The 21,391-nt window shown below is 41.0% G+C and overlaps 3 protein-coding genes across 5 annotated transcripts; 2 read left to right on the top strand and 1 right to left on the bottom strand.

Moving 5' to 3' along the window:
• The first annotated feature begins 509 nt into the window (after positions 1–509).
• Positions 510–13,741, top strand: LOC128307453 (protein Mo25). Of its 3 annotated transcripts, none has more exons than XM_053045305.1 (7): positions 510–578; positions 6,791–7,061; positions 11,006–11,122; positions 11,183–11,325; positions 11,393–11,726; positions 11,801–11,905; positions 12,209–13,741. In XM_053045305.1, exons 2-7 carry the CDS (start codon positions 6,933–6,935, stop codon positions 12,389–12,391), a joined length of 1,011 nt encoding a protein of 336 aa, XP_052901265.1. In that variant the 5' UTR covers positions 510–578; positions 6,791–6,932; the 3' UTR covers positions 12,392–13,741. The 3 variants fall into 3 exon arrangements, with proteins under 3 accessions (XP_052901265.1, XP_052901264.1, XP_052901263.1); XM_053045304.1 differs by lacking the exon at positions 510–578 and adding an exon at positions 691–920; XM_053045303.1 differs by lacking the exon at positions 510–578 and adding an exon at positions 691–951.
• A 3,326-nt stretch (positions 13,742–17,067) lies between these two features.
• Positions 17,068–18,227, bottom strand: LOC128307454 (frataxin homolog, mitochondrial). The gene is made up of 2 exons (XM_053045306.1): positions 17,765–18,227; positions 17,068–17,698 (listed from the first exon to the last, which is right to left on the bottom strand). Exons 1-2 carry the CDS (start codon positions 18,071–18,073, stop codon positions 17,408–17,410), a joined length of 600 nt encoding a protein of 199 aa, XP_052901266.1. The 5' UTR covers positions 18,074–18,227; the 3' UTR covers positions 17,068–17,407.
• Positions 18,228–18,455: 228 nt separating this feature from the next.
• On the top strand, positions 18,456–21,105 carry LOC128307452 (sorting nexin-29-like). Its single transcript, XM_053045302.1, has 4 exons — positions 18,456–18,586; positions 18,644–19,969; positions 20,062–20,359; positions 20,445–21,105. The coding sequence occupies exons 2-4, from the start codon at positions 18,729–18,731 to the stop codon at positions 20,604–20,606; spliced, it is 1,701 nt and encodes a 566-aa protein (XP_052901262.1). The 5' UTR covers positions 18,456–18,586; positions 18,644–18,728; the 3' UTR covers positions 20,607–21,105.
• The last annotated feature ends 286 nt before the right edge of the window (positions 21,106–21,391 follow it).

Genomic DNA, 21,391 nt, shown 5'->3' with positions numbered 1-21,391 from the left:
ATTCCTGGCTACCATCTACTCGGATAGATGATAGGTGTTTTATTCCCCTGCAACACCAAAGTGACATTTTATTATTATTATTATTATTATTTATTAGTAATTTTTCGGACCTTCTCGGTCTACCCAAAATTCTTAAATAGTGGGGGAACTGTACTAATTATGGAAGAGTGTTTACACTTTTTTCACAAGACCAACAATTGTGATAGAAATATAATAGCGTACTGCCTGTACATTGATCATTTTTACGTTTATTTCGACAATTAGTGTAAATTTTTACCAACGCCAAGGTTTCTAATATTACAATTTAGCGTATTTTTGGAGATTTGAAATTTGACATATAAAAAATTCAGTTCCACGTACAAAATTACACTAACGGTCGAAATTGTGATATTCACGTAACTCGATTTGCCGGAAGGGGCTCATATCAAACTTGTTTGATATTGCCGGACGGCAACGTGAGAGTTGCTGTCATGAACGTCAAATTCCATACAAAGACATGCGTCAGATTCGGATGCGGCAAAGCTGCATCCCTAACTCGGGAAACAAATGTACCTTGGTCATACCTATCACCAAACACCGTAAGCAGCTGTTGGAGTCGCTTCCATCCTTGACATTAGACTTCCCTTTTTATGTTTCGTCCAGTTATTTTTCGTCAAGTTCGTCAGTGCCAAGCTCACAATTGTCTGTTTTGCGACTCAAATGCGAGGCTCACGGTTACACTAAATGTGACATTGGGGTTGCAGGTGTTGTTCGTCTTTCTGAGTTGACGTACCTTGGGCACGAAAGGTGCTGGGTGTGTGTGAGTGTGTGTGTCAATCGTCAAGTCGTCCTTTAAACATTTTTTTCAACGGTCGTGTGCGGATGCAAGAAGCAATAGCCAGTGCAGTGTTGTGAATGTGTTGCCCTGATCCGGTCCGGCGGTGTGTTATGTCGTGCTGCGCATTCTAGATGGTGAATAATATACGCAACCAAGTGAAACACATAATTTAACTATGCCCCTTTCTGTCGTGTGTGTGTGTATGTGTGTGGTTACTATCATTTAGCGTGTGCTTTGTGAAAAAGTGTGTCTTGTAGTGACACAATCGTAAAATGATTGAAAAATAGAGCATACGACGAAAGAGTGAGCACCAGAGAATCAGAGCTTTTGAGGAGAAATGATAGGGAGATGCCCCTCCCCCCGGAATAGAATTTCCATTTATGTTTGTGTGTTGTGTGCGTTTTTGCTGTGTGCAGCCGCGTAATATCGTGTGTACATGCACGTATGTGTGCAGTTGGATGTCCACTACGTTGTTGGCTAATATGTGGCAGAAGTGTTTCTTTTGCGGTTGTGTACGCTACAATATGATTAACAATGTTGGGCATATCGTAAACACAGCTTTTTGGAAGGGGTATTGGATTTAGGTTAACATTTTTGTCCGGTGTTAAAAGTGGATACCACCACTACGTTACAGAAGCCACCCAAACAGTTGGCGGCCGCTTAGACCGAAAACAACGAGAAGAAGAAGTCATGACTGAAATGAAACATGTCCGACAAGATTAACATATTCAATACTCAGTATTTTGTGCCATTGCAACGTTACGACAAGTGTTTTGAGTTATCAAAAAGTTTTTCTTTAACAATTAACCACTTTAAAGCCCAAGTTTTGTGTGGTGTGGAAAAACCGAGCGAGAGCGAGCAGGTATGAGAGGGAGAGAGAGCGAAACTGAATTCGTGAGCAAAGGTGGCCATAATATGTCAAAATAGAAGAAAACGACGAAGAAGAAGGGGCAAAACCAACACTTGCCAACTCAAACCAAAAAAAGCATCACAATCAAATCGCATTCACACTGACCAAAACGGGGTTCCTTTTCGCTCCAATGCGATTCTTCAATTGTCTCCTTGTCTGCATCTCGCTCTATTTGTCAACCTCTGGCCCCATCCCTCGTCACATCAGCCGCTTGGCCATCTATTTGACTGCTCCAACAATCAACTACATTAGATCCATCCTTGAACAAGGCCATGAATGAAACCGTTATTGGGAAGATTGACGATTGCGAAGACGGACGCTCCCGTATCTCTCCACCCCTGTCACGTTCCCTTCCTCCATCCTGCTGCCGCTCAACTCTTCCGGCAGGCCCAAGTACAAAAGGGGACCCGTGATTACACCCATACCAACACTTTCGATGACAATTTCTCCCGATCCTGCCGGTCGTGCTTCCCTTTCGTGCCTTACCGCCCCGTAAACCATCTGTCCCGTTCCACGTTCCGTCACACGATCGAGCGAATTGAATTGCGTCAATCGTTCTACATGGAACAGCTGATTTGCATAAGCCACAAACAACAGGTCATATGATCGAAATGTTACTCTGTTGCTTCGATCAAGGCAGTAATGGTTTATAATAATAGTGATATTATAAGTTACATGAGGAATAACATCAGTTTGATGTACAGATAAATTGGAACTAATTCATAATAACTATATTTGCAATAGTTATGCGATGTTATGTGAACAACAAGGACCAAAAACGGCTTGCCACAAAAACCCCAAAGGTTTTAGCTGTGATAGTTATATATATATATATCCTTTCTTCGATATATATTCTTCGGGAATATTGTTTGAAATAGTTTTTACACGGCTTTGCACCGAAAAATGTTGTTTGAAGTAAGGCGTAGTAACGTAATAAACATTAAACGAGAGAGTGTGAGAGAGAGAGAGAGAGAGAGAGAGAGAGAGAGAGAGAGAAAGAAGGAAGATAGAGACATTAATATATATGTTATGCCCAATGTTTATACATATATATATTTATATCGATAGAAAGATAGAGATAATGAGAGGATGCCTTCATCCTACTACGTCACACCATATGGATGCTGGGCATTACACCACAGGACAGGGTTTGCTGTATATGTTTTTTTACCGAAATATCCCCTTACTGATATTTCACACAAATTTGATACATTTGATTCAGGTGCTTGAATTTCAACGAATCTTCAAATGAAATGAAAGATTTCGAATCTCTGTTCTGAAGATTCGTGAAAGAAGCCTCAAAGAGTCATGCGTCTTCAAAGAATCATGAATCCTCAGATACAAAAATCTGTTTCTGCGTTAATCTACGAATTAAATACTTGAATTGTTTACAATACAAGATTCCTCAGTGAGTTATGAATTCTCAAAGATGCACGGTAGTCCTGTGGTGTATTTGGTAGCACGCGACATCACGATCTTAATTGTACATTAGGTTAGAGAAAGTCAGATATGGCTGACCTAATCCTCTTGAAGTTGCTGTGAGTGTTGGATGTATTTGATACAGTTTCATGAGTTCCTGAATCTCTATTGGAAATATTCATGAATTCTCTAAGATTCATGAATCATCCCAAGATTTAATTGTCCATCATTCCTCCCTGCCCCATGAATGATGGGTCCAGAATCTTTTTGAGAGCCGAATTCTGATTTGTATGACCCTTCAGTAAAGATTCATATGAATGATTCTTCTCAACTGGTTCATTAAGCAGAGCACGAGTAAACACTCCTGATTTGCTACAGCGGAGGACAACATCAATCCCGACACGAGAACGGCAGGACGGATAGAGAGTGAGAGGGAAGATGTTACTGTAAAGGAGCTGCCTATATCCATTACTATCATTAAGGCACCAATTATCAGTAGCGTTGTAATAGCTATGGCACACATTTGCTAAATACTTTCCCTGACGTCATCGCGGTGTCGTGCATTGTGACGTAGCGCCAAGTAATGTACTGTCTGTAAGTGTTGGTACATCGCATTCATGATGCGATGTTCCCAAAACGGGGAGGTTTGGGTGGTGGGAGAGATCTATTCGGGGGAAGACGGAAAGCGCCGCTGCGCAGAATGATCAGTTCGGTAGCGCTCCGTTCTTTTAACCTTCAACCAGTGCAACCCCAATGGAACGATTCAATCAAGGGTAGGAAGCAACTGGTCGGATGGTGTAGTGCGGTGCGATCAGACTCCGACCACTGCGAGGGCTATGTCCATCCAAAATAAAAGGAAAACATAAGCAAAACAACAAGATGCGTAAAGAAAACGGTCGGTCCGGTAAGAGAAATCGGGCAGCAGATGCGGCTGACTTCCGGCTGGGCATGGGCATGGGCATGGGCATGGCTGGGCGGTGATGCGAATCGTAACGTTGCGGCCCAATCACCACCAAGAGTAGCCCCAATTTTGCTATCTTTTCGTAGAGATTGTTCACTTCCTTTCGTATGGGTGCAGGATCGATTGATGCAACCCAAACAGGGGCGTCAAACTCAATGGCGCTGTTGTAGCGTCAAACGAAATATAAATTATTTGGTAAATTTTGGTAGTGTGTCCGATATTTTAACTAAAAATTCTAAAAGAAAGTATTCTTTTTACACTTGCTGCTGCACGTATTACTTGTTGTGTAAGCTGCAAAAAAAAAAATCAACTAACGGCAAATTGTTAGTCACCACACACTCTTTCTAGCGATAAGTGTGCTAACAGTCTCCCCTTTGCTTGTTTGTGGTGGATGCAATCGGGAAAAGCGGGTCGCTTTTGGGGGCACACAACAAGCGCTTATCGGTTACCACCACACCTACACGAAAGCCGCTGGAAAATTTGTTTGCTGATCGAGAGGAGGATGGTGTGGGGCGCACCGGATGCCGATTATTATCAGCAAAAATTGTACAGAATCAGTGAGTAACGAGGGCAATGAGGTGAAACGCGTACGTAAAGATCACGAGCTACTGATGGACAAAAGTCACCACTGCTTACTACACACGAGCTGATAAGCTGGTGTAAAGTGTACCACCAGTAAGGTATTTTTGAATACTTCGCACTGCTTACGATCAAAACGATCGCTTCATCTTCAAACGCAGGCATGATGGTCGTGTCTGTTTGGCATGTACCCCCGATATCGGGTAGTTACCAAATTTCCGGATTGTCAGTGCTTAGGCAGATAAGATAAAATCTCATGACTATAGGGGTGGTCCCCCACGCCCCCGAACGGAAGAAGATCTGTATGCTGTTTTCAGAGCTCTGATAAAAATATCGTTGAAAGTTACCAAGAATTCGTAGTAAAAAAATTTACATTCAAAACTGTTTTTAAATCAAGAACTGTAAATGTACTATACAAAAATTTTAATAATGGCAACGAATATGTAGAAATCACATAGGCTCGTTCCGTCTTTCAAGAAAAGAACCTGGTTCCGTTCCGGTTCCGAAACATGAAATTTTCCCATCACTACTTAATTCATTCAACGAACTTAATTTAAAAACGTTAGCTTCGCGTAATGCTGTGATTCATCCATGCAATTTTACATAACATTACAAGAGTAATAACATTCTTATTGAGGAGTAAGAAATGGTATATGAATAGAAGAATAAATTCTTTTGTAGGATGAATCCTATTCACATTCATGAATCAAAATAAATCTGATTCGGTTGATCTAAGCACTGAATTAAACTTTTTCCCATGGTCTTTGTACGAAAATATTGTATTTCTGCAATAAAATAGAACCATGTTACGGTACGCAAGGGATTTTGCGTCCACACTTGTTACGTTCCGTTCAGTGTTGCCAAATCATCAGAATACACATTTTGATGCCAATTTGGTTGCCAGAAACACCGATTTTCTGCTCGAAAACCATTCGAGCATATGTTACGCTTACAGTCAGGACGCTCCTTTACGTGGGGCGTTTTTCGACTTTACAACGTTTTAAACCTATCTCTCCAACTTGTTTTGTTATTCTCATAATCCTAGGTGTCTTATAATCAGGTTAAGGACTGTACAAGCTTTTGAATAGTACATTGTAAAGCTTATGTCCGAAAATCAAGTTGCAGTATTTGCAACTCTGAAAGTTACATGGATTTTTTTACAGATAATGTTTTAATGAATAACAAAACGTGCGAGCCAAATCAAAAAGATAGTAGTCATGCTCAAGATCAGAAATGTAGCTTACAATCGGGTCCAGGAAAAGATAAATGAGAACATAATCGATTGAAATTTATTATATAAGTGAAAACATTACAGTACAAAGAAAACAAAATGTTAAGGAAAACACATTGCAATTCAAACAAAACCGGTATGATTGGTTAATAGTCTTTACTATGAAGTATTTAAAAAAAGCATTGTTACAAAATGCGTCCCAAATTACGTTGAATATATTTTTTTGTATAATACGTATCCATTTTGCTACTGAAATTAAAATTGTATTAAATCCTATTTCATCCCAGCATTTGTATACGTTTTGTCCACAGTGCACACGCGAATGAATGAATGAATCCGCGCGAATGAATGGGAACTCTTAGCGTTAAGCGCGTAATTAAACACAAGCATAAACAACTGAGGAACCCAAAAAAAACCCTTTTTAACACAAAGTGCAACGCGGTAGAGCAGCTCTCCGGCTACCCAGTTCGGAGACATCTAGTGCAACAAGCGGATCGACTGTTGCGCGGCATCGGTCGCCCAGAGTGCCGCATCTGAGCGCCACATCTTTTGTTAGCAAACCTCAACCAGCTGTTGATCGCGCACCGCTGGAACCCATCATTCGAAAGCGTGCGTTCGGCCCGGGTAGTGCAACAGACTGGCGGTGCATTCTTGCATTGTGCATCGTGGTGAACGCTTCGGTGCTCGCACCTTCGTTAACGCGTTCCGTCGAGGTTTTAGTTGTTTCTGTCCTCACTACCACACACACTCACACACTTCCGAAAGCTCGAGTGTGATTTCGACCGAAAATCCTGCTCATCAATAAACCACAATCGTTTCGTTTTTTTATATATATATATATATATATCATCGTCCGTTTATCTCCCGTTTCAGCATTCAATTCGTTTCGTTCTCACTATCAAACAACAATAAGTCTGGCGTTTAGTGTTGTGTGCGGTGTTTGGTGTTTCTGTGTCCAGTGCGATTGTGTTTAGAAGATTAACGGTTTTGCAAGTTAAACGCAACACGGTAAACGATGCCACTATTCGGCAAGTCGCAGAAAAGCCCTCAGGAGCTGGTGAAGGCCCTCAAGGAGGCGGTCAACTCGCTGGAGCGTGGCGATAAAAAGGCGGAAAAGGCACAGGAGGATGTTAGTAAAAATCTGGTAAGTCGCAAATTTTGGGTTAATGTGCATAAGCGTACAAGATTTCTTTTTTGTTTAACGTCTTTACAAATTGTCCAATACTTCAAATAGCTACTATTCGTTAAAGTTTATAAAATGTATAAACATATACTACTTTTTTTTTGCTTTGTGTGTCACTAATAATATTCGACAGTGTTTTTTTTTTCAATTAATATCTTCGAACATCGTAGATACTCGGCACATTTCTCCCGGTTTCGGTTTTTTTTTGTGTTATTGAAGCCCGTGCGATACATTTGCTTTTCTTTTGCTTTTGCTTTGTTTTTGTCCATGATTCTTCGGTTCCGGACTAGATACTTACTTTTCCTCCGTGGACGTACCGGTACGCGCTTACCTTACGAAGATTTCACTGGTTTCTCTCGCCACATCTGGTGGTACTCTTTTTCCCCTTCAGTTTGTGTTTTTTTTTGTCGGTGTGCCCATTGACAAGATGATCTTTTATCTTCGTTGAATGCATTTTACTGTAACTATGGAGTAACGCTATTTATGGAGTTTTCAAACATTAATTGAACTTCAATGGCATAAATTTCAACCTTCACTTCATGATCTTCATGAAATGTAGCAAAAGATGACTTCATGTTAATAACATGCAAGATTTGGTATGAAGAGAGTCCTTTGTACGTAGAAAAAACCGTCACACACTAGTTATGGAGCCGTATCGTACCACCATCGATCGTCGCAATGAGTCATCGTCTCGGCGTCTTACCATCGCCACCGGGCTTTTCTGCATTGCTTTTGTCGATGAGTAAAAAAAACGCCGTCTGTGGTGCAGAAAAAGAGAAGCAAGAACGCCGTCGCAAACGGGTTTGCATGCTGCATGCGCCACAATATGCGTAACGCATGTGTCTGGCGACTCGTCTAAAGCTGCCTGTACAGAGCTTCTTGGCAACAGGACTTAAGGATGCCAAAACAGGCGGGTGAAAGGGGAGGGACGCAACTGTTTAAGGAACAGTAAGAAGGTTGGTTATTTTTACCACACGTACTGCGTGTGTGGTACATTACACGCAAAACCACCAAGTCTGCCCAGTGTGTGAGTCATAGACCCGCTGCGTTCCGGAACACTTTCGCGGCGACACCGCTGAATGGAAAAGAAGAATTTCGACCTCGGCGGTCGTCGTAAAGAATCGGTCCCCCTTCGATCCGTTCGACGAGATGGAGTGGGGTGGTGTGGGGTGGAAAGAGAGGGAGTTTGAGAGCGGAAGGCTAAAGTTTTATGAGGCTCTTTTTTGAACCTTCCTTGGTAGCGCGACCGTTGGACACTTATGCCCGGAAAGACATAATTCATGCATGTCATAAAATCGGAAACTCCGTCATGGCAGTGATCGTTTCGATTGAGAAGAGCTCGAGAAAGTCACGTTTTGCATGATGTCATGTTTCCGTGGGGGGGAAGATTCCTTTAGAAGTCGCCACAGCCACAGTGTGGCGCCACAGCTGCCAAACACAAGGGCTGCCATCACTGTGGTAGTACGAAGGTCAATCTGAATGAAAAATCCGAGAACTTTCAGAGATCCAGCTATTTAATTGGGATTAGTTGCTTTCATAGCGAATCTCAAAGTATTGGACGAACGGTCAAATGTACAGAAACGAAGCTATGATGTACTTTTTGTGACTGGTTCGTTCAATGGGAGACCATCTCCGGTGGGTGTGCGTGCAAAGATCAGCTAAGAATGCGAAAGAATCCTTGGAGTAGAAATATCACTTCCAAGGAGTTTAAATTAGATTTGGGTCACATGTACTCGACCTGTACAGTTCGAATAGAATAGACTAGAATAGGACGGCTTATCACGCAGTGTCACCTAGTGTCATGTAAAGGACACCGGACGACCCTACCCTTAAGCGTCCGTTTTAGGTCGTCCACATGGACAGTGCCGTTTAGGTAGACCCAAATTGAGATGGAGCGATGGCGTTGATACGTCAGAAAGGATAACGGATTGGCTGAGGAGTCCTGCAGCAGCTTATTCTTAATTCAGCTTGCAGTAGCTTATTGATCTGCTTATTTATCAGAGCCGCTGCCCAGAGAATGTCCTGTGTGCTGGGCGACAAATCAGCCTGATGCATTCCGTTCCTCAAAATGATTAATGGCAGTGAACGGATCATTCTGAAGCGAACAATTCGGCAAACGAGCTATTTGTAAGATGATAGATCAATAACACACTATCTACAACCCAAATGGGCTGTTGAACACACTCGTTTATTGGTCATATGTATACACAGTGCTGTTGACGTGGATACAAGTGTTAAATTGCTGTTCGCTGTGGCAGCTTCCGTATGCGAAACGTAAACAGTGGTGGTAATAATTCAGACTAGTTACAACCTCATACCGCACCTTATGAATCATGGCATTGTTGTAGCGACCGCGCATGATATGTAAACAAGTATGCAGGCATCTATTTGCATACCATGCAATATTGTAGTCCTATCAGCACACCGCTCATGAGCTCGGGTTGCAGTTGCATTATCTGGAAGAGTTTCGCCTACAGTGTCAGATTATTGTACTTCGTGCCCTTTCTCCAACAAGTTTACATTTTTGTTGTTGAGTAAACATTTTTCGTTGTTGATCTGATGGAACGCAAACAGATGACATCATCTATGGCAGATATGTCAAAGTTGCGGCCCGCGCCATCGTTGAGACAAAACAAAGCAAATTGTGTCTAGTGCACGCGACTTGCATAGTGCTGACGCCTGGAAAAAAAAACATAACATTACACAAAAAATTGTGAAAAAGTATATTCTATCTGCTGCCGAAGACGTTTGTCCAGATACGAAGCAACTATTGTACGCTATCAGCTTAGCTAGAAATACAGTGGCACAATGCATTTCTGATTTAGCAAGACATATTGACGAATAGTTAATTAATAAAGTTAGTAAAAAATAATAGAATATAATAATAATACATAATAAAGACAAATTATTGTGCTGTCAGTTGTTATCGACGAAGGTACAGGCGTTTGTGCAGCTAATTCCTCTTCGTGATACCACAACCCGGTGAACATATATTCAGTGCTGTGCATACTACATTGTAAAACCTTTCTAAACCTGAACTACGATCACGAATATAGAATGATTATTTAAATGATGATGAAAAGTTAAAAGAACGTTGGTAAACCAATTTTGGTAAATTCCCACTCGCAAACCAGACTTTTAAATTTGAATTTGTAGAAATTTGGCCCGCATTGTCAAACGAGTTTGACATCACTGATCTAAGGGGTGGCGAATGCAATGCATGCCTTGCATCATCTTTAAAAAAAAGCACTGATACCAGACTGGGATTGTTAACTTAGGGAAAGAGGAATCCTATATCGTAACTTAAGAATCGGCGCAATATTCTTACTCACTGTAAGTTATTCGAGCGGTAAATGGGGGTTAAAAGTTCGAGCTTAAGCGTTGAAGAAGCTGACTAACCAACTGCGTCGTGAGCTTATTCCAAGTACAAACAAATATGCATGACGTAGTTTAGCCATAACATAACGCGCTAACCAACAAAGGAAATATATCGATTTGTATGATGAAAATTTCAAAGCATCTCAAAACGCCCGGCATTCGCGTACACTGTTCCGCATTAAGCGCGGGTAAATTCCGAGGCACGTTTTTACTTTAACCTTAACCTTCGCATTCGACATTCACAACCGTCTATTTAAACCGACTGGGCACAATTTGGTTCGACCGGTGCTCGGTGTTGTATTGCGCACAATGTTTTATAACCGTAATAACATAATACTTATATAATAATAATTAAGCTACATAACGACACATTTTAGCGGTGTGTCGGAGAGTTCAAGCGCACATATTTAAAAAATAATGACTTTGAATGAATTAGTGGTTCAGTAATCAGTAGAAAACAACTTTAAACCGTGTTTACGTTTCTGCAGTAACAACATCTTTACTTTTCCTCTTTTTTCCAACTCCAGGTACTGATCAAAAACATGCTTTACGGTACTTCTGACGCCGAACCGCAAACGGAAATCGTTGTTTCCCAGCTGGCCCACGAGCTGTACAGCACCAATCTGTTGCTGCTTCTCATACAGGTAAGATACAGGCAGGTGAAACGAACAATATTGATCCACTAACTACACTTTCGCTTGCAGAACCTGAACCGCATCGACTTCGAGGGTAAAAAGGACGTGGCACAGATCTTCAACAATGTGCTCAGAAGACAGATCGGTACACGGTCGCCGACGGTGGAATACATCTGCACAAAGCCAGAGATTTTGTTCACACTTATGGCCGGGTATGTGCCAGAACTGTGCTCAGTTCTTTCCCTCACGTTGATGATCAATATTCCCTTTACTTTGCAGCTACGAGCATCAGGAGATCGCACTCAACTGTGGTACGATGTTGCGGGAGTGTGCCCGGTATGAGGCGCTCGCCAAAATAATGCTTCACTCGGACGAGTTCTTCAACTTCTTTCGCTACGTCGAGGTGTCTACGTTCGATATAGCGTCCGATGCATTTTCCACGTTCAAAGAGCTGCTCACCCGCCACAAGCTACTGTGTGCCGAATTTCTGGAGCAGAACTACGACAAGGTGTTTAACCATTACGAGCATCTGCTCAATTCGGAAAATTACGTGACGCGGCGACAGAGCCTTAAACTGCTCGGCGAGCTGTTGCTCGATCGACACAACTTCACGGTATGAATCGTAGCACACATTTACTATTGTTTTTGTAGTTGCTTTATTATATGTGTATTGCAATCACCTTGCAGGTTATGACGAAGTACATCTCCAATCCGGACAACTTGAAGTTGATGATGAACATGCTCAAGGAGAAATCGCGCAACATACAGTTTGAGGCGTTTCACGTGTTCAAGGTATGAGACTGTTATTATTATTCTATGTTTCATCGTCCGCCCATTGGGCTTTAAAAAAATAGGTTAAACTATTCTCAGGTTAGGAAGATGGCAAAGATAAGAGTCTGGAGAGATTGTAGGAAATGAGAGCTGTAGATGGTCAAACGTTGCGGATAGATCGCTAGAATTGCAAACACACTAGCTGTAACTCTTTTTAAAACCTGCACAGACAGGCAGACTTCCAATTGGCTAGTTTTTTTTTAAATATTTTGCAGATATTAACGTTCATAAGGTAACACTAAACGAACCTATGTTTGCTTTCAGGTGTTTGTCGCGAATCCAAACAAACCGAAACCGATCCTGGATATTCTGTTGCGCAACCAGGAAAAGCTTGTCGATTTTCTGACCCGATTCCACACCGACCGCTCGGAAGACGAACAATTCAACGACGAGAAGGCTTACCTGATCAAACAGATCAAGGAGCTAAAGCCGGCACCGGATCAATAGTCGTATGTCGCTGTTATCACCACCGCCTCAACTACCAACAACAACATCGGTACCGTTGTCATCTTACAGTCGTAGTGCCAGGCCCTACCATTTTCCCGATAATTCCTTTTGCACAGACCGTACCACCGTCATGCCTGAATGTGTGTATGTGTGTGTGTGTGATTGTTGTGCGTTGTAGTATAAGTGACGATACTTAACACATCCTTCCATCCAGAAAGGAATGGATGTGCTGATTAATTATATCAAGACTAGGGCAAAGGATCCAAAGTCCAACCAGATATGGCAAATGAAAAACAACACAAACCCAACTATAGGCAAACCACACAAGGCAAAGGAATAATTGGCAAAGTGTGTCGAAACGAAATAGTGGAAAATAGTGTCCCGTACTGCCGACACCACCAAGTTGTATGTCCAACCCCGAATCTGGCACGAACCTCCGTAGGTGAGGATTAACTATCCCGGTAGAGTGGTACATATATATGACAGCAGGTCATTACGCCAAATAATAGTGAAACGAACGAAACAGTGCGACCTAGTGTCGTGAACGATAGGTCGACGAACATGACGTGTGATATAATAATCATTCTCTACCACTTCACGCAGGAAAACGTTACGGAAACGGATTGCAATTAACACCATAATGAGTACGCGCAGGTGAAGAATGGGTTACGATGGTTAGGATGACCTGGTAGAGATTTTGGGATTTTTGTTTATTTTGCTAATAATCCATATTACGTTTACAAATGCTTTTGGCAAACATTGTGCAATATTTAATTGCAGTATATAAATTATGTCTGTTACAATTTTACGTGCTGCGTTATTATTCCGGTTAATTGCGATTATTCCATGGAAAATTTGCTTCTTTAGTTTCATGTCATTAAGTGTGGATTGTAAATGGAACAGTTTTATTTTTAAGCAACGTATGGTGATTTTTTGTTTTGTTTTGGGAAAGCAAATGTTTCATGTAATGCATATGCTCTTAAACGTTTTTAAGAGTTTTGCCCCACACATACCTTTTTTTGGAGGGAGAAAGATCAGGAGAGACTACTGTGGTGTTTTCTTTTTTTCGTTTTTAGTATATCAAGTTATCTGATAGTGTTATATATAAATGTATATTTATATATTGTACATAATTCTATTCCACTTATGTCGGTTCAATAACACGATTACGAAGTACGTGAAAAACTACCCAAGCTTATCATAGGAAGGAAGCAGCATTGTGCGCACGCGTGGTCAAAGATTTCGTCAAGTTTATTATTTGATTTGTGTCCGCACTTACCACATCTAAATAGTGTATGGGAATGATGAGTGGCGTAACCATCACTGCTCACACATTCTCATCATCGCTAGAGATAACAGAAAAACCACACAGACATCTAGCATAGTCATGGCAGGTATTCCATAGCCATTAATAACATCCAGATCACTATCCAGATCTTTATTGAACCCGTATTTTCGCGTGTATAGCATCATTTATATGATTATTTAAGATTTCGATTATTAAGATTGTATTTTGGATCGAATATTTTCATATTGTGTTATCAAAGAATAATGTATCACGAATGTCCGGTAAGAAAATCATCTCAATATACCGACAAATAATGAAATTACACACCAAATAGTGAATGCATCCCCAAGAGAAAATGGTATCCAAAACATACAGGAACCTGAGCACTGATTAACTTGAAAATTTCATCATATGTTTATTACACTATTAACTAACACCTTTTGAGCTCTTATCTTCAAATTGAGTTTGTTTTGTTTTTAGTCCAAATTTCCTTTTAAAACCTGGCCTCTACAGTGTTCTACACGCGACAATACGTTAAGGGGTTTTTAAAAAGCTCATCACATTGGATTACACATCCCGTAATCGCTTTCCAGTTTTTATGACATTCATAATTCCATCATAACACGAGAAGCAGTAAATGTAGGAAGCAATTACAATAGCAAATCATAACATAGTTACGTCTGATCCTAAATCCGTTAATGTTTTGCGAAAGAATGTTCCAAAATAATATGAGTAAATGACGTGACGAAAGACCGATGGATGCGTAAATGGACAGTCTTTACCCGAGTTACGCGGATTTTTATAAATCGCATATATAGTTTTGTATGTGGAATTCATTTTATTTTATTCTTGATTCAGTAAAAGATCACCTTGTACCCGTGGTGTACTCGGTCGGTGGAATCAAAATTTTAGTTTTGCAAATTTCAAATAATCTCAAAAAACACGTTACATTTTCCTGTTATAAAAAATACTTTCGATAAAAATTTACAGTAATTCTCGAAATAAATGTAGAAATATCAATTTCGAACATGCTTCGTAACGTGGAAATAAGTATTCGATTCCTTAATAAGACATTTAAATATGTTTTAAAGGAAATTACGAGTTACGTGGATATCATTGAACGCATTATCCGCGTATCTCGGTTACTGACTGTATAGTGTTTGTTTCTTTTCATATATAGTAACAAAAAGAAGTTATATTAGTGATTGTTAGGAACTTCGTAATATTTATAATAAGTTTGGCAAAATTTAGTTTACTTTTGAATGGTTCCATTAAAATTGTTGATTAAATTTAGCCGGTCCAATTCCTCAATGATTCAGTTAAAAAATGCGGCATTGCACGTACATACGGGAGAAGGCGAATGATGAGATGGAGGGTATGGGGAAAGGTGGAGGAAAGGTGTAGCGTAGTAGTGGACATAGAAGTATAGAGAGAAATAGGATTTTAAAACGTACGAAATGGATAATTTTAACGTTACGACAATAGAAAGTTGACATATTCACCGCTGCTATATTCGTTTGATACTGGTTGGTATATCGACAACAAAGATTTCTATAACGCATCCTTCCCGTTTTTGCGTTACATTTTTTCAACGTAAACAAATCATGTTTGCCTTAAAAGTCTCCTTGTTAATTATTCGCACATAATGTTTATTTATGCGAAACATAAACCGTCTGTCGTTTCATCCTGCTAAAATGGTGGATTTGCTCTAAGATTCAATTTTGCTTACGGTTCAGATTTTTTTGTGGAATGAGAGGGAACAATACAGTAGATAGTTGCAATTCATGTTCGTTTATGCCATACAATTGATATCGTAATAGGATCAAATGCGTTAAATTTTCGGCAAAATCTGATTGTGTTAAACGAACAAAGCAGCGTTGATTTTCAAACAAAAGATTCAAATGATCCGTTCAAACTCTGTTAGATTGTTTGAATTGAATTTCTAGGGGGCATTATTAGCAGGGGGCAAAACCATTTGTGGTACTATGTTAAGGATCATAGAGACCGCGAAATGAAGTGTAATAGTAAACCAATCACCTCTTCCACTACCTACTACCGCTACTCCTGCTTTCTAAATATCAACACCGACTATATGACGTTGATAAAAATATTACCGATTATTATCATATAATTATTATGCTTTAAAATAATATAATTATTATCATTATTTACCTTACACATACGCTGGTTAGCATAACCAGCCGTACCGTTTACCCTTTCCGGAAAGTTATTCGGCCCTTGGATTGCGTGTAGATGGAATCGGTTTATTTATTTAGAATCGAACATTCACGACTCATAAACCGTATTGGTAAACCGGTTAATCGATTGCATAATTTAAAATAAACCTGCAGATGTGTGTGTGTGTGTGTGTGTGTGTATGTGTGTATGTGTGTGTATGTGTACGGATGTGTGATGATGTGGATGTGTGAAGGATTACAACTATGTGCACGGTATGCAAAGATACGCAAATATCTATTAGCAATTGCTAGGGAATGCGGAAAAACCTTATATAAAACAGCAATACACGTTTTACGTACAAGTGCAAGCGGCTAAGCAAAATGCAAAAACAAAAACAAAACAAAAAACCTGTATCGAACATTTATCATTTCGGATCAATTAAACATTTACTCTAGCACGAATAACAAAAGGACTTTGTAAGAGAGCTTTTGTGAAAGAATAAGACCCCCCATCGCACCCCGCTCTCTCCCTTAAAAAAGAAAATAACGTTACATAACTATACAAATTAAAAGGGGGTGCGCTTTTCCATTCAAAGGGTGAAATAAAAACGAATACATAGGTACACGCAATTTCAATTTTAAGCATAAAAATCAATGTAAATGCGAATAAGAGCACTGCTTCCTGATGCTGGTGCTGCAAGGATATCCAATTATAATATTAACAATCACACACGCAAGCACACACATACCGATGGGCAGCACGCGTCTGTTTGTATACCGTAAGTGATAAGGATAATGTACGACGCATAACTATGTGAGAGCAACCACACACCATGCACCATTTTCACGACGTTGTTAGGAAGCGGGTTTGTTTCTGTAGCGCTCTTTGTTTTATTTCGGCCAACAACAAAAAAAACTTGTAGAATCACATTTCAAACAACAGCAAAAAAAATACAATGAAATATGTTAGCAGGGACAACACCGTCTGTAAAGCAGTCCAGGGTAAATGGAATGAAAAATAAAGCAGTACACACGGTAGTGTCTGTTTGAAAGGAATTGAATAGTGCATTTAATCCATTGCCGAATGATTATAAACATAGAAGTGATTATTTATTCTTTATTGCCGATTTGATGCCCAACTACTAGTTGATTTGGTTTAAGTTTTTGGGGAGACTAAGAAGAATAATCGTCAAAGTATCTTTGTTACGAAAGAGTTCTTTATCTGTCTGAAGAATGCTCCAAAGATCTTTTTATTTCTATCGTAGATAACTCAAAGTTGAAGATATTGAACACGGTTCGATTTGCAGATTCTTGTTTTATTGTTGTTATTGCTACATAGTGTTGTGACCCAACGAGACCCTTCTAAGATAGGAATCTGTTGTCATCAAGCTACCTAAACCAACATAAGGATCGTTTCTTCATTGGGCTGTTAAAAGTGAGTACTATATAGATATCTACAATATCCTTGGTGAATAGTAGAAAGAATTATCCAAACCTATGCAACACCTTAATGCATCAACATTTATTTGTCCCATTGAGGAAGTGATTATTTCATCCATCCTGTCCACTTGTATCCAGACGCCTTTGGCTATGGGGTAATGCGAAAAATTCTAATTTTCTACCTACAATTGCACTAATCTCTTTCTGCAACAGTTCGTGCAGCGTTACACCGTCATGCCGGTACAACCAGTAGCCTTCGTTCACCGTCCGCTTGTCCGGTATAAAGTCATACCGTTTAGGGCCGCTAGTCGGAGAACTGAGCCAAATCTGACGGTTTGGTAACTGCCGGTTGATTACATACGTTCCGTACGGTTCACCGAAGCTAACCGTTAGTACGCCATCCTAGAAAGCGAAATGAAGGGAACGTTTAGTTACAACTCGTCCGAATCGCATACCTTCTTTACTTACACCATACGTTACGTCCGGGTTTTTCAATGTGCTTGTCTCGTCTACAATCTGCTCGAAGTAGTCAACCAACGATTCAAGTGTATCCGAACAGACAGTCACAAACGTGACGGAATCGATCAGTGAAGTGGCAATGAAGTCGTTCGGATTCATTGAGCTGTATGAACGGTAATGGCTTGTGCTAGAGGGATACTGTGTTACCACGGAGGATACGTGTAATCTGCTGCAGTTGGATAGACTCGGAGCAAAGCCAGGCTTGCAGGTTGCTAATCGACTCCATCGTGCGATCACTTGCCGGAGTGGAAAACTCATCGTGGTTATATGCTGGAGACTTCACTTTGGTGTGCCTAAATATTTTCACTAAACGTCGAAGAATTGGCGAATAAATGGATCAACGCAATGCCGCAAGACCGAGCCGTAATCGGAAGCGGTTCTGAACCAAAGGTTTGTTGTGACAGTATTTCGTGTTTTCGTTCCAAAGCGATTATAAAACACCAAGTGCACGTAGAATTTGACATTGAAGAAGAACCGAGGTAAATATATATATAAAAATATTTTCTCATCACCTTGCTTTTATAGACCGTTACGACACATCACGCTTGGCAAGAAATCGATCAGTATCTGTCATCGTACTTGCTTTTGTTTTTCGCTTCTGGTGTCATTCGCTATGGGCAAAACAAATTTGTAAACAAAGCTTACTCATCGCAATAGAGGAAAACGCCAAACAGCCAAAAGAGATATTTTCTTCAGACTTGGGGCTTGGAATTGATATCCTCAGAATTGTATGGAACTTTGAATAGTCATTGAGCACAGGAATTACTCACTGTACGTCCGAAATCCGTACTTAGTGAACAGTGTAAAACAATGTATTGTCTCTTTCAGGAAATTGCTGCTGGGATTGGTGGGGCCGAGCAGCCGATAGCAGCAGCTGAATTGCCCCAAAAATAACGCTTCGTCTTCCCGTGCTATGGTTGGCATGAGCAATTTTGTCTTCAATTCGTCCACGCTGGAGAACATTGTCGGTGTTAGTCGTGGCGCTAGCGCCGACCTGGAACCTGCACGTGACCATGACCGTCAAGCACTTATGGACGAACTGCTAGCGACGATACGACAATGTCAGAAGCAGTACGGTAGTCACGCAAAGTTAGCCACCGAGGAAGACACGCTAATAATTACGCTCTGCGACGTCTGGGAGCGTGTGTTATCGCACGGGCTTCGTACTACCACTTGGATCCCGTTCAACATACTCGAATATTTTGGACCACCCGAGGGAAGACCCCCGGTAGAACGGCCATGCTTTTGGGACTTTGCCTCCAATCATTTGACGCGCGACGAGCGGGATCGTTTCTGTAATCTGCAGCACGTCGTTTCCCGGCGCGGACGTGCCCGGGCATTGTTGCGTGCATTTCTTAACGAACACGCACTCGAACGGTACGTGTTAATGTGGCTCGGAGATGCAGAACTACTCGAAACACACTACGAACCATGGGCAATGTTACGGCAGGCCGAGGTACAATCGTTACTACCGAATGCGGCCGCCGGGCTAGGTACGATCCTGTTTGCAATCGTAATCGATCGACCGGAACTAAATCGCATCGTTACCGGTCGGGCAGTGCTCGAGCCGAAGCCCGAACCGATTATCGCCACTCGAAAACCGATCGGTCCGGCGCGCAAAGTAAATGCAGTACAGCGTGAAATACTCGAATATTCCGTACCGCGGCAATTGACTCCTCCGACTGCTACAGTAAGGCAGCCAGAGACTGCATCTCAACCGCCACCTAGCAGTAACACACCAATGGAAGAGATACCGTACACGGTAACGGAGGCACTTTTAGGTTTTTCAGACGAACTAACGCTGCAAAACAGCTCCACTAACTGGTGTTCCGATATACCAGTACCCGTGCCACAGACGGTAGAAGTTGCGGAAGACAGTATGCTAAACTACTCTTCTGCTAGTGCCACGACCAGTTCCATTTCCACATCGGGCAGTTCATTTTGTGATGAAGTTCGAGGCACTGAAGAGGACACAGGATCTAATGTTGTTAGTCGCAATCGTTCCCATTCGGGGTCGCTATTGTACAGCGATCAATGTGCGATGATATCCGATGGGCATAGGACCAGCCCTGGAGACGAGAAGATGAAGCGAAGAAATCAAGAGCTTGAAGAACGTTGTCATCTGCTGGAGTCGCGTGTTGCGGCCCTTAGTCTGTAGGTTTTTGGTCCACAAATGCTGAAAAATATCTTTTTAAACCAACCTTTTTTTTTCTTTTTAACCCCCAATACCGACTTCTACCCCGCAGGGAAAACCACCGCCTGCGTATGCTGACCAGAGCCAACCGACTTTCGACATCATTCTTCACCTTCAGTATTCCGAAAGCGATTCAACGCACCTCCGACAGTGGTCGGTCACGCCGCCCCTACCACGTGTACGAAATCCGCATCACACCGTCCGGTGTTAGCGGTTCAACGACGGGCAATGAAAGCTGGTGCGTATATCGACGGTACAACGAGTTTTACCGACTGCACCGACGTTTGCAGAAACTGTATCCGACAGTGAAAACGCTAGACTTTCCACCGAAGAAAAAATTTGGCAACATGGTAAGACACGTGTTTTGTTTGTTTGTGGGGTATCCGCCCTTTTTTTTTTGCTGATATCGGCTGACCCCTCACTTTATCACCCTAGAATGCCGACCTGGTTGAACAACGAAGACAGCGACTGCAGGTGTACTTGAACGGGCTGTTCGTGTCTGCCCTGCCAGAGATACTTTCGTGCAGTACACGCGTGCAATTGGAGCAAACATTTCCATTTCTGACAGAACATTCGGCTTCGGGTGCAGCCATATGAGCGAAAAAAATGAAAACTATTTCCTTTCATCACACTGTACCGGTAAGAAGCATGTGATGAATTAAGCACTAAGGAAGGCGAATTGTATTTGTAAATCTGTAAAATATCGCGTGTAATAACAACTACGATCGCTTCTAAAGCTGATCGTGGATGAAGAAAACACATGCGAAACGTTTCTTTAATGTTCACCATTTAATATTACAAAAAAACTCACATCGTTTAGCGTTGATTTAACTTAATACGTTAATACACTACAGAAACAAAAACGAAAGCATATCGTTCCTTTGTCGATCGTTTGAAAACCCATGACGTATAGTTTAACTGAAATAGGGAAAAATACGAATGGCATATTTTAAAACACCATCTTAAGAAGATAAAAGCATTGTATGCCTGTATAGTCTAGCAGGCAACTGGAAAATGTGCGAAATTTACTTTACAAAAAAAGAGCTGTACACGTGGCAGGATGTAACAAAACAAACCGATAATTTTTCTATTAAACTATCGAAATTAAATTTGCGGTCAAAGGAGAAAACTAGTATGATTTACATTGCAGAAGTTTGTATAAATAGAATATTATATAAAATTGCTCCGTGAAATAAATAATGAGCATAATAATGCGGCACGTTTTCAACCTGTTAAACGCAAAGAAACGAAATAAATAAATAAATAATTGTGTTTTGTATCAGAAAAACATGAAGAATACTACAAGTAAATACAAAACATAAAAAATAGTATTGCAACAATTAGATAACAGTATTGCAAGGAAGGAAAGTGTTTTCATCGCA

The sequence above is a fragment of the Anopheles moucheti genome, chromosome X, assembly GCF_943734755.1.
Source record: "Anopheles moucheti chromosome X, idAnoMoucSN_F20_07, whole genome shotgun sequence".
Lineage (NCBI taxonomy): Eukaryota > Metazoa > Arthropoda > Insecta > Diptera > Culicidae > Anopheles > Anopheles moucheti.
The sequence above is the reverse complement of the archived record's forward strand: the minus strand, read 5'-3'. Positions and strand labels throughout refer to the sequence as shown.

Coding starts and splice junctions, on each gene's coding strand:
- LOC128307452 (XM_053045302.1), top strand. CDS start 18,729: ATGGTTGGCATGAGCAATTTTGTCTTCAATTCGTCCACGCTGGAGAAC. Junction 19,970..20,061: donor CGTGTTGCGGCCCTTAGTCT/GTAGGTTTTTGG, acceptor TCTACCCCGCAG/GGAAAACCACCGCCTGCGTA. Junction 20,360..20,444: donor AGAAAAAATTTGGCAACATG/GTAAGACACGTG, acceptor TTATCACCCTAG/AATGCCGACCTGGTTGAACA.
- LOC128307454 (XM_053045306.1), bottom strand. CDS start 18,073: ATGAGTTTTCCACTCCGGCAAGTGATCGCACGATGGAGTCGATTAGCA. Junction 17,699..17,764: donor ACCCGGACGTAACGTATGGT/GTAAGTAAAGAA, acceptor TTCGCTTTCTAG/GATGGCGTACTAACGGTTAG.
- LOC128307453 (XM_053045305.1), top strand. CDS start 6,933: ATGCCACTATTCGGCAAGTCGCAGAAAAGCCCTCAGGAGCTGGTGAAG. Junction 11,123..11,182: donor TGTTGCTGCTTCTCATACAG/GTAAGATACAGG, acceptor TTTCGCTTGCAG/AACCTGAACCGCATCGACTT. Junction 11,727..11,800: donor TCGATCGACACAACTTCACG/GTATGAATCGTA, acceptor ATCACCTTGCAG/GTTATGACGAAGTACATCTC.